Consider the following 13,791-nt stretch of genomic DNA (forward strand, 5'->3'; position numbering starts at 1 on the left):
TGGGAAGTCTTTAAAGCAGTACACAAAGACATATCCTATGCCTCTATTGTGAAAACAATGAATTCAGAACGTCAAGAAAAGATAAGTGCTACTGATGAACCCCTGTAAATTAATTGAATGAGCTGATATAGACTATCTTCAGTAACTACGCACGTGTTCCTGCCAAATCAGGTTACATTCAGATGTAAATCATACGGACTGACGTATTCTGCCGACTAAAACTAAAACCTTATTTCTCACAGGCAGCATCATGCCGTTCAACTTTGACTTTTTGGCTACTTAGTTTATTATGTTCCTTTATTTGAAGCTATGGCCTACTCAGATAGCCACTTCTCCATGCCCAAATAAAATCTACAATTCCCGCGGAGAAGAAAAGGACGCAGATTTGTCGTCCTTTCCCATAATTTCTGGGTGAAGAGATTTCTTCTGGATTGTGCACTTATATTTTAAGTAGAAAATGACAAGGAATTTTTTTGTCATCATTTCCCATTTGCATGGCTCTCCACCCAGCTTCCATGATTTCTCATCATTTTACACCATTTATTGCTCCTACTATCCTTTTTTTGGTTCCATTTTTATGAATTTTTCATGACTTCTTGCCAATAACTATTGCCTTTCCAACCATATATAGTCGTGAGTGATCTGGTGAAAGTTATCCAGTCTTCTTTGTTCTAATGCCAAAACAACACAAAAAAGATACAAGATTTGTTTGTGTTACAGTTTGATCATTATGTGTATCAACTTTGTAATTACTGAATAGTTGCTTTTCTGGGTGGAATAGTTGTTCCACATTACATATTGATCTCCCTTTGCTTATCAATGATGTTGGAACAATGTGATTATCCAGTCATCTCACTTGTGTTTGTCCAGAATATCTAAAGTTTAACTGATATTATTCATACTTTCTGACGAGTGTTTTGTTGTTTCACTTGCAGGAAATCATACTTTCTGAAGCTTCAATTTGCCGTAGAAATTATTCTGAAAATATGGGGCTTCAAAGTTGTGTATGTTCATTCCTACAATGAGAAATGTATGTGCAATTTACTTTCCTCTTGTTCTAGAGCAGAATGGTATAATTTTATTCTGAAATTGAAACTTCTAGTTAGTATTATCTAAACTACAACAAAAAAAAAAAGGCCTATCAACTTCCTGGCAAGTTGATCCAAAGTCTCACATAATTCCCCTTTAGGCCTAACATTATTCCTCAGTTGAAGGAGAGAACTCTTCAAATTGTCACATTTGAGGGGATGTGACCTATGCTAAATTTACCTCAATTGCACTCGATGCAGTGCCATGTAAGCAACCAGTCGATAACCCACCAACATCAGAGCCATAATACATACATCTATCCATAAATGGTTCAGCCCCATTGACTTGACAGCAGGAAAATCTGCAACCCTGCACAGCACTCCCTTTGAGCACTCATAATAGTCATCCTCACTGTATTGAACCCCAAGTAGAAGCTTGTAACAGTAGTAGCTATAGCTCAAGTACTTCAGCCACACTATAAAGGGTGGGATTTGTTGCACATAGTATCCTCCAGCTATCAGGAAAACAAGAGTTGTAACTGAAGCTAAAGTAGTGGCTTGTTTTATGTCCATCAGAATAGCACCTATGGCTAAGCCAAGACTTTGAGCAACAAGGACTGTGTAAAGGACAATAAGTAAGGATAAGATGAAAGTAACTGGATCAGCTTTAAGGCCACCCATCCAATATATTATGAATACAAATGCAGTTGGAAGGGCAAGCTCCAGTGGCAGGTCCCCAAATGTTCTGGCCAAAAAGTAGGAGGAAAGGCGATACATGCCTGATGTTCGTTCCTTAATTAGCATTGTTCTTTCTTGGGGAAATGTAAAAACTGCATTGTACAGAGGATAGAAGCCCCAGAATACTGAGAAGAAGAAGAGCAATGCAATCTGCATTCAAAAGGAAAGCCTTGTTTACCATCTATTAGAAAATTAGTCTAGCCACCATTTTTTTTGACAAAGTATGAAATTTTTTTTTTCCTGCATAGAGCAATTCTTACCCTATCTTCAATGTGAGAAGTTGGAGTATGCCACCATAGGAGTCCACCAAGTACAGCAACACTGATGACTTGGAAAATTCTAAGCTTGTTGAAAGCTTCATACCTCCTTTCCCTCAACCCCCTCTGCAGCAGCACTCTGAACTGATGCCACCAGCTTGTGCACCATTGCTCTGCTTTCCTGTTACTTCCTGCATCATTCAAAATTGATACTCCATATTAGCTAAACCAGTAGAAAAGAGAATTAGAAAGATAATTGAAGTTAAAAAATAAGGCAATCAAGAGGTTAAAAACAATTAAAAAAAATAAAAAGATTAGAAAGCTACTTATGGAAGCATCTTTTGTATGGCTGTAGTTATTGATTTCAGAATTGTATAGTTCAGCTTTTAATCTTGCGGAAATGTTCTTTTCATAAGAAGATTTCAGATTTTCCCTAAGAGACTTCTGCTCTAGTTCCATGTTCTCACTTTGCTCAGTTGGGTGCTTGAAATCAGGGCTTATTCCTGCAAAATTTAAATATTTCGCATCAACTTTATGTCATTGTACACATTCTTTCTCTGTTAAATCAGACAAAAAGCAAAGCAACAAGTTTGAGATAATCAATCACTAAAATATAACCTATTTGCTGTGCACAAAATCATTTGGCATGTTTATGCGACACTCAAGAAAACAAAAACTGATGATTTGTATGCTTGGGATGGTGGAATCTTTGCCATATTAATTATATTCCACTTACATAATGGTAAAAGCACCACTGTCGGTAGGCCAACTAATATCCTCGTCTCATGTTAAAGGAAATCTAAAGAAATGATGACTTAGCAAGAGTAACCTCCCCCTCACCACGAATGATATAAAACTTCAAATTGGAAAAGTAAAAATATGAAGAACTAAAGAATTTACCATTGGCAAGATCAAGTAAGTGATCGGCTGGATTCACAATCATGGATGTTGAGAAACCAATGGAGGAAAAGTAGTCCAGAGCTGTTGATGCAGGACCATTGTAGATTGGGGAGCCTTCTGATAGCAAAACTACTTTATCAAACATGTGATAAAGTCGGCTAGATGGTTGGTGAATGGTGGTTATGATGGTTCGACCTCCACTTGCTAGCCTTTTGATAGTGGTTAGAATCCTCTGAGCTGTGGTTGAGTCCAAACCCGAGGTTGGCTCATCTAACAATAATAAGCATGGGTTGATTAGCATCTCTTGAGCTATACTTACTCTCTTTTTCTCTCCTCCTGATATTCCTCTCACAAGTGGCCCTCCAATCATGCTATTCCTGCACCTAGTTAACCCCAGTTCAGTTATAACTTGTTCCACATGTTGGAGTTTCTCATTCCTGCTCAAGCTATTGGGAAGCCTTAGAAGTGCAGTGAAAAAAAGTGCTTCAGTGACAGTGAGATGTGGATATAAAATGTCATCCTGTGCAACAAATCCTGTTCTTCTCTTTACGGAACCAGAAAAAGGCTGACCATTGTAGGTGATTTTTCCGGACAACTTGCCACTGAGACGGCCTCCAAGAGCACAAAGAAGAGTGGTTTTACCACTTCCTGAAGGCCCTAACATGGCTAACAGTTCTCCAGGACAAACCACACCTGTGATTCCGTTTAGTATAGTCTTTTCCTTGGTGCCCCATGTACCACCACAGCAAAATCCTTCCTGCTCTGATTTCACTTTGTACACCACCTCCTCAAACTGCAAACAAGTGAGATGTTAGCTAAAAATAAAGATTTCGCATATAAGTAATAGCTAAAAATAAAGATTTCGCATATAAGTAATACACGATTGCAATAATTTGAAGAGAGACAGAGAAACTACTATATTGTACATGATGGTAAGATATCTTATGATGGAAAAAGGACTAATGGAAAGTTGCATAATGAGTAATATAATCAATGGTATGATGATTAGAGAGACCTTTAGAGTTATAGGATACAAGGGGAGTTGGAGTGGTTTCGGTTGTACTGGAAAGGCAAGGACCGCCTTGTTTTGAGACTCAGAAGACATCTTTGTCAGACTGAGACCACCTTCCACTGGATCACTAGTGCTGCCATGTTCAGGTTTTGGTGCTATGCAGTTGAGCTGAGGCATGGTAAATAAAATGATTGAATTAATGAAGGATGCTATTGTTTTAATTTTGGGTGGGTGAAGTGGTGGTGGTGGTGGTGGTGGTGGTGATGATTCAGAAAAGGTAGAGAAGTTAAGGCTTTACTTTTAATTCGGCCTATCCCCAAAGTGAAGTAGAGCACATAAATATATAGTAGAGTCGAGGATTTGTCCTGTTTGTGTGTGCTTAGGCTTCATGCCCTCCATGGTGGGTTCCCACTTTCTTTCCCTTAATATTATACTAACACTAACTCCTTATAACCACTATTTATATTAATCTCTTTCCTTAGTTCCTCATTATCAGCAGCTTCTTTTCTATCATCTTCTTATGTTCAACTTCAATTACACGGATTTATTATGCAGCTCAGATCAAATTACGGCAATTGGAATATCAGAAGTTACAAAGGCAAACCATATTAATTCTCACGAGGAAATTAAAGTGCTTGAAAGAACAATGTATATATAAATACATATACTACTAAACTTAGCAACACTTATCATATTAGTCAACATATTTTTATTCTGATGTTTTTTCGGATCTTGTTTTGTTTTTTTGTTGTGCAGTGGTGCATGTGAAAAAAGAAAGTAGATTCTTCATTATTTCCAAGTAGACAAATCAATGATATATAATGCTTCCCACGATCTCACAAATCAAAGGCAAGATCAAGCTCATGATCATAGATATCTGTCTATATATAAACGTACAAATACATTAAGGTTTCGAGGTCATAACCCATTTTTGTGCAATATTTCTGAAATTTCTTATTCAAAATTATTAGCAATTTATAATCTTTATAGATATGCTACACTGCGTGCATGTGAAAACTAAATGGAGTACTGCCTAGAAGACATCATGGTGTTTCCCACCATTTAAAAAGACAGCCAATCGACAACTCTTCTGCAAATACCCTCATGCTGATACGCCGTTTCTAAGTAAAAATCCAATCAATATCTCCTTCGCATTCTCTTCTTCTCTTTATTTGTGTATTGTGCCAATTCTTATTATGTTTCTTATATCATTTTAGTAGTATACATTGAGTTGTTTTACATATTTTCGAAAATATTAGAATATATATAGCTGGCTTTTGCATCTGTATGGTGATCATGTGTTAGTTCTTGCTTTGTTCTTTTGATTTTCCTTTTTACTTTCTTTTGGAAAAGCAAAACCGATGATGTTCCATCGACCATTGGTTTTTGCAACATAAAATAACGTAAGTTAGATATCAACAAATCTCTTTACATATATTTTTTTGCTCCAACACCCCTATATTAATTTGCATATATTCCTTATTCATCTGTGTCACTGTCTGCAGTCACTGTGAAATTAATATATAAACCTGATTAACAAAGCCAAAAACTAGATGGGAAGTTAGTTATTTTCACATACTTTTAAGTAATAATATACTTAGGACAATGACATTAAGATGAGTATTCTGCAAGTTCTGTGCATTTGGGGCCAATTCCCAGCACTGGAAATAAAAAGCATAAGACACCAAACCAAAAGTATCTCTTTGATTCTCCCCCTTCAGTCAATGCATTCATGCATGTGATATATATTAGTTCTTACCGTTTAATTCAGACAAGAAGCATCTACATTTTTTTTTTAATATATATCTGCAATAATATGAAGGCATAATTGGTTAAAATATTTATCTATATATCGTTATTAATATCTTTGTTTTAGGCTATAGTCTTAGATAGGAAAATTTTCAGATAAGCAACTGGACATATGTATGATACAGGGTTGTGTCTTCTTGAATTATAAGCATCTTCGGAGTTTCCTCTTTCGGTAAATTCGATCATCTAAATGAGTTCATACAAAGAAATAAAAGGATTTCATTCGAACTTGTAAATGGCGTTGTTGCGTTAGATTTACGGGACCAATAACGTATATTTATATTCATAGCTACACACACTACACAGCAAGAATTTTAGCAACTTTTATCTATTCATATAGTCGACAACATACATAGAAATTATAAATAAATAATCTTTGAAGTCGAAAAAATAAATAACAAAAGAATATGAAAGATGATGTATTATTGTCATTGTGTGTGAAATCAATATAAAAAAGTGAAAATCGTAACGGTAATTTTTCTCGTAAAGCCAAGTGAATTTTCTATTATTCCCTTTTCGAATACTATTAATTTTTTACTACATTCGTATCACCGAAATTCAATATGCCCTTTCTATATCATTACTACTTGATTTTATATGTATATATATATATATATTTTATTGCGTAAATATATGAAATAAAAATCTTAGTGCAAAGCACTAAGATTAATGAAGTTGATGGAGGGGTCCGAGGGTGGAGCCAGGCAGCTTTTTTGAAGGTTGAAGACTTAGATTGGGGTAAGTGAGATAATTTGGCTGCTAATTGATACAGTTGGTGCTCATCATTTTTGGGTGCTCATCATTTTTGAGTGCACATTCTTTCGGCTCCCCAACTTGTACATTTATTATTATTATATATAAATTTAAGTGTGCATGAAGAGTTGCAATTTCTACCGTTAATAATCCCCTTCTTTTTTCATTATTCCTCTTTAATTCCCTCTCCCCATCTCTTTAACTTTATCTATACACTATACGCTCCTCCCCTTCCCCTTCCCCCTCCATCTTCTTGTAAATATGGATTCTTTCCTTGTCTTTCTCAAACTCATAGGTTTATAGCATATATATTATATTAAAAAAACAAAGATTTCCCATATGCCGAATCTCTCTCATTTCACATCAATGTCTAATGTTATTTACTGCTAACAAAGGATCCTCTCGATTAAGAAATAATATATATATATATATATATATATATATATATATATATATATATATATATATATATATATATATATATATATATATATAAAATACTTTATAGTTCGGCTGCAATTAGTTAGGTTTTGTTTCTTGTTTATAAGATAATATATTGACAAGGACAACCACTAGATTCAAAGATCGCCTTTATGATCTAGATGGTGATATGATAATTAAGTAGCTAGTTGGTAGTGCAACTTAATTATGTATATAATTATTTAAGTTGAGAAAGATTATTATTAAAGTTAATGATAATGAAGGTCAGTTAATCTCCACTGCCATTATATACATTATGACTATAAAATATATAATCACAACTGATTATGCTTTCTAAAGCTATATAATCATACTCCAAATTGAGTTTAATGAATTTTGTGATCATTTCTAATAGAATTTTTCAGAAATAGGGCAATTTATATATTGTTCAAGGTGTTGAAGAAGGATTTGTTGTCAAAGGACACCAGAAGAAACAATAAGGGCAACGTCCTACCAGCATTATTATTATTATTAAGATTTAAGATCCAACTTATTATAAAATAGAAAACGTTATGTTGAGATTGTTAATGTAATGGAATAGTTGGAAATGGTGAGTTGTGAAGTAAGTTGGGAAGTGGACAAGTGGAAGGCACTCCCAGTTTCTAGTGGGGAAATTTGAGTGTTATTATGCTCTCATTCATCACGTTTACACAACCAAATCATTTGGTGGAGAGGCCTAAAAAGGGACCTCATCAATTCCTGGAGATGGATGAAATGGGATGAGAGTGAGGCGTGTTGATTCTGGTGCTGGTGGAATTTACATCATTGAAAAGATGTATATATTTTGGTTTTGTTAGTTCTGATTTTCGAATATATAGATATAGCGCTAGTGTTATGTGCGTTGATACATGCATACATACATACATACATACGCATGATTTCTAAACGAAGGAGATAAAGATTCAAGACAGAATTAGAAATATAAAATGCGAGCCATTGGAAAAAGCATGGCCAGAGAAAAAAAGAAAAAAGTGATGATGAAATAGGAAGATATAGGAACATGATGAAGACACAAGTGATATATATGTATGTATATATATGTGTGTGTGTGTGTGTGTGTGTGTGTTGCCTTGGTAAGCATTATAAATAAATGACTAAAAGAGAGAGAGGGGTAAAGTTGTAGTAGATTTAGTTAGTGAAGTACGTGTGGTGGATGTTGAATATGATACAGATGGATGGATAAGTTGAGGGAGAGACTAGTCCTTGTCCTTTAAATTTATATGGTTTATAGCAAGTGTGATACACATTACATTCACACACCCATGTGATAAACCATGTCACACTGCAATCAGAGTTAAGAAGCATAAATATTCTAAGTGGAAATGATGTGGAGGACGAGAACCACATGTAATTCAGCAATAAACAAATTAAATGGAAGAATTCAGCTGCTAGCTTTGTTTCAAAGATTTTATGCAGACACAAAAGAACCAACCTAACCACGCGTGTGCTTCTAATGTTTTCGAGTCTTATGCATTAATTATTCTCCCACACAAGGTAACACTTTGACCATCTCCCGTATTGTCCCTTCTGGACACAAAGTCATGTTTGATATTTAAATTTTATAATTTAAAATATATTTTGGTAGTTTAAAAGTTTAAAAATTATTTAATCAGTTATATTTTATTATTTTAAATAATATGAGATATGAAATATATCTTTTTTTTTTTTAATATTTTGTTAGTATGAACTTTGTCTAAAGGTATCATTCATCTCTTTATAAAACTTAGTATACTCAATAAGATTTGTCTAATTATTACTCACGAAATATATAAAATGACTCTCATATCATTTGTAATATTTTGATCTAATAACCTAATTAATTGTCAATATATTATTTGTTTTGGACTTATGTATCGTTTTGTTTTTAGGTCACAAAAATAAAATTATAATAAATTGTGTATTTAAAACTGATAATAGCTTGATAATGACTAAGTTATTAAAATAAAATGTTACACATTGCCAATTTATCTTAGAGCAATGCTATGTGTACCCATTTTTGGTACATAATTCTTATATACAGTGATGTGTCATCATGTAATTAGGTGATTTTAAAACATGTGTTATCATATAATAAAGAAACATCTAATCGCATGATAACACCTCATCTGTGTATATTAATTATATACCAAAAATAGGTGTACATAGTTTTATTGTTTATCTTATCAACTCAAAACTTTTTTTTTTTGATAATCGAAGACTTCGTCTATATTTATTGAATGGGTAAACTCGGAGCATAGTGATCGAACCTATAACTTTATTAACTCAAGATTTTATAAACGTGACAAAGATTCGAACTTAAACTTTTACCTTAGAAACTTTAATGTTTCACTAACTTTATTAACTTTTAGGGTCAATTTAAAACATTAATATATATATATATATATATATATATATATATATATATATATATATATATATTTTGAAGAGAGAACATAGAAAGAGATGATGATGGAGCATGATGGTGGTTATTATTGTTAACAGTTATGGTGGATCAGCTGAGGCAAAATGAATAAGAACTAACACAGAAGTAAGGGGGTGTTGCTTTTAGAATTTGGCCAAACGACAATTTCCCACCCAAGGTTTGATGTTTTCTCAAATTTCCACCCTTTAACTATAGAAATACTAAACACCAAACATCCACCCATGACTGGTTAAATTTAACCAAACCCTAACGGTGGTAAGGGTAAAATCGTCATTTTCTCTATAATATTAAAAATAAACTAAAATAGAATCAAATTTTGCCCCCCTAAACTTTAAAAACTAAAATTTTCCTTAGCCTAAGTTTTAAAAAATAGCAGTTTCACCCTAGGGTTTGGTTTTGAAATCTCCGGTGACCTCTCTGGCTCCGTTGTCGACGACGTCTCCCTCTTGAAGCATCTTCTCCTTCCGACGATCCTTTTCCTCTCATTTAGAGGTCTGATCGGCGTCAGATACGCCTTGGGAGACGAAGAACTTCGTCGGGGAAGACGAAGTTCTTCGTCTTCCCAGACGAAGATGAAGTTGTCGTCTTTGTCTGGGAAGACGAAGAACTTCGTCTTCCCCGACGAAGTTCTTCGTCTCTCAAGACGTCTCCGACACCGATCGAACCTCCAAATAGGAGGAAAATGATCGTCAGAAGGAGAGAATGCTTCGGGAGGGAGACGTCGTCGGCAACGGAGCCAGAGAGGTCACCAGAGATTTCAAAACCAAACCCTAGGGTGAAACTGCTATTTTTTAAAACTTAGGCTAAAGAAAAATTTTAGTTTTTAAAGTTTAGGGGGATAAAAAGAGATAAAATTTTTAGATGTTAGGGTTTAGTTAAATTTAACCGTCATAGGTGAGTATATGATATTTTCATAGTTAAATGATGAAAACTTGAGAAAACATCAAACATTGGTGGGAAATAGTCGTTTGGCCTTAGAATTTTGTTGAAAGTGAAGAAATCTATGAAATGATGAATGGAATGATTGTGCGGCTTGGAAATCTTGGGCTATATATATATATCCCTCTTGAAAAGCACGCGCATGCATAGTTTGATGTGCCAGTGGACAAAGATATACATATATCAAAATCAATAATAACAAACACAAGATTAGCCATTTTAAAGTATGATGAACTAAGAAAACAAGTATACCCACGAATTAATGTCTCTTTCGTAGATAGACTGGCAATGTATCCTCTATTCTATTCTCTATGAATAATAGTAGAAACATAATCATAAAACAAATAAGGGAAAAAGACTATTTCCCACCTATTTTTTAGGTCTATCTCAAACTTATACCCACGAAAAATGAAAATCCAGTTTTTTCACTTATGACCAAACTGTCGTCCAATTTCTCAGTTAGGGACAGGGGTAAAATTGATATTTTACTGTTTATATTAAAAAGTTATAAAGTTATTACTTTTCACCCCCTTAGGTTTTAGAAACTAATATTTCATCTTTGACCAAAGTTTTTACACTTTGAAAACTAACATTTTCACCCCCAAACCTAGGGTTTCCATATTTTTCAAAATGCAGTCGTCCCCCATAACTTTCAAAAATAGTAGTTTCACCCCTATTTTTCAATTTCATTTTTCGACGTCGTCACCGACCTCCTCCTTCTCCTAGTGCGACGGCGGTAGTGCGACGAAGAGATCTTCATCTTCTCGTCACACGGTGCGACGAAGAGATCTTCATCTCCTCGTCACACGGTGCGACGAAGAGGTCTTTCTTCGTCGCTCCACCAGACGACGAAGGACGACACTTCGTCATCCAGATCTGTGCGACGAAAGGTCATCCTTTGTAGTCGGAGATGCGAGATCGATGGAATGCATCGGTCGTCGGTGGTGACTGGAGAAAGAAGCAAACCCTAGGGATGAAATCTAAACTTTTTAAACTTTGAGGATGGGTTTAGTGGTCAGTTTTTAAAAGCTGGAGGGAAAAAATGGTAAAATTTTAAAGTTTTAAGGTTTTAAACAGTAAAATATCGATTTTACCTCTATCCCTAATTGAGAAATTGGACGGCAATTTGATCATAGGTGGGAAAACTGGATTTTCATCTCTCATGGGTATGAGTTTGAGATATACCTAAAACATGGATGGGAAATAGTCCTTTTCCCAACAAATAAATACAAGAGACAGTTAGTACAATAACCTCTCGTTTATTTTGAAATTTATTCAGTTTGAAACACTTTTTTTCAAGTAGAGCAATCGAGTCTTGGACCTACCAAATTCAATTGACAGGTTTTCAAATTGACAAGAGATCATAAAGCTGTATTTACAAGTTTTCAAAATTTTGAAAATAGATCCAAATAGGAATGAAATTTGAAAAATATTAATAAATTGGGCTGAAAAAACCAGAAACAGAAGAATGTTTTTAGAAAATTGTGACCAAGTTTGCCCGATTAATAGGCCTAGTGCATATTGTATGGGTCAAGACAATCACTATTATAAGTAACTCATGATCTTGCACACATAATCCCTCGCCAACTTCTTGATGTTTATGGTGTAAATGAACCCATCCATCACACGGTGGGAAATTAGAAGGCCCAATTTGATCCAGTGACGTGGTATGAATGGTTATTTTTTTTATAATCCTCTGAGTTTTAATATCGTTCCATATACCCCAATAATTTGGAAATTCATCATACTCACCCATTCTTCAACATTTTGATTTGGTTATTCTCTAACCTCCCATAAAGAATACATCTATTAGAAATTACAAGAGATATTAATTAAAATTAGCAAAAAAATTTTGGTCTAAATTTTTCTAAACAAACTTTTGATACAGTTATTTTTTTAAACAAATTTATCATTTATTTCAATAATACCTCTTCTTTTTAGTCATATTCTTTTTCGACATACTTAACGGCAATATACTCTAATAGTACATCATCATATTGAAAATAAGTACGTTTGATAACTTATATTATAATAAATTGAAATTTTTGTTGAAGACTTATTATAGAAACTTTCACTGATAAAAGGTAAAAGCTTTGAATATAAATTTCTAAAAGAGGTTAATATTTTTGTTTATTTATTAGTAGTCACAAATTACATTACTTGTAAAAAGTCAACATTTGTTGTATTAGTTAAAGTTAGAGTTGAAAAAGAGCCGAGCCAAGCCTTATAAGACCCAACTTTTTTGGATTGGTTGAGACTTGGGTTCGCCGAACTTGCTCAATCACATGTTTGTGCTCGACTCGTTTGATAATTTTACTATTTGTAATTGGCTCGCATTGGCTCAGGTTTGCATACACTCACTAGGGTACGCACGATATATTCATCTTAACTCGGTCCACTTAGATTTTATTGTCCTTTTCCATTCAATCAATCAACCATCTATCAATTGGGTTTCCATAACAAAGTATCACAACCCTGAAATTCATTACTCTTACCGTTTTTATAAGCAACAAAGCAGAGATATAACAACAAAACATTTTCATTAGCAACAAAGCTGGGTTTACACTGCAAAGTATTACAAAGTCAAAAAACAACAGTACGATCAACTTCATTTGATGTAAGTGCGTTTTGCTCTCCCATAAATAATGAACTAATTTAGCAATAGTTTAATCAGTAATGAAGGAGATTAATAGCAACAAAGTTGGGTTTACAGCCTACTTGACTTACAGAAGATTTTAGTTGACTACTTGACTTTATTGATGTCACTGAATGCTAATAGTTTGCAGGAGAATCGTCTGAGAAACACTGGAGAAAGGCCAAAAGTTTCTAAAGACATGCAACAGAGAAAATGAAATACAGGGAAAAAGAGCCAACAACGTTGAGGACACGATGTCCAGGAGTGTGAACAAGTAGAGGAGGCTGAGAGAGTCTGAGTTGAGTTGCAATGACTGATAAGAAGAAGAAACATAATAGAGTTTATAACTTTAGGTATTTTTTTCTTTAAAATTTTAATTAATTAAGCAAGCCTTTCTCGGCTCGTCGAGTTGAGTATGACTTTGTTCGAATTTGGGTTCGTATTTGTTTTTTGATTTATGCTTAAGCTTGTATTCGTGTTTGTGCTCGTTTATAATAGATTTATTCAAATAAAGTTTGTTTTACTCTAAATCCTAAACTTTAAACCCTCATTAAATTTATTGTCTAACATACAAGCGCATGCTGCGCAATTTATAGTGGACAATAAACATGATATTAAATTTAGGAAATAAATTGCCTAATAGTATAAACGTTATATTAAATTTAAATTACCAAACACAAACATGATATTAAATTTAGGCAATAAATTGTCAAATAAACATCAAATGCCCATCACGCGCACGCATTTCAATTTGTTGTCTCATAAACATAAATGATATTTATAGCCTAAATTTAATATAAAATTCAATAGTTTTTCAG

At 34.0% G+C, this 13,791-nt stretch overlaps 1 protein-coding gene across 1 annotated transcript; it reads right to left on the reverse strand.

The window, feature by feature from the left end:
• Window positions 1-1,013: 1,013 nt before the first annotated feature.
• On the reverse strand, window positions 1,014-4,253 carry LOC123225355 (ABC transporter G family member 14-like). The gene is made up of 5 exons (XM_044649290.1): window positions 3,939-4,253; window positions 2,924-3,716; window positions 2,350-2,526; window positions 2,027-2,214; window positions 1,014-1,916 (listed from the first exon to the last, which is right to left on the reverse strand). Exons 1-5 carry the CDS (start codon window positions 4,110-4,112, stop codon window positions 1,266-1,268), a joined length of 1,983 nt encoding a protein of 660 aa, XP_044505225.1. The 5' UTR covers window positions 4,113-4,253; the 3' UTR covers window positions 1,014-1,265.
• Between the last annotated feature and the right edge of the window lie 9,538 nt (window positions 4,254-13,791).

The sequence above is a fragment of the Mangifera indica genome, chromosome 9 (genome assembly GCF_011075055.1).
Source record: "Mangifera indica cultivar Alphonso chromosome 9, CATAS_Mindica_2.1, whole genome shotgun sequence".
In the NCBI taxonomy this organism is placed as follows: Eukaryota; Viridiplantae; Streptophyta; class Magnoliopsida; order Sapindales; family Anacardiaceae; genus Mangifera; species Mangifera indica.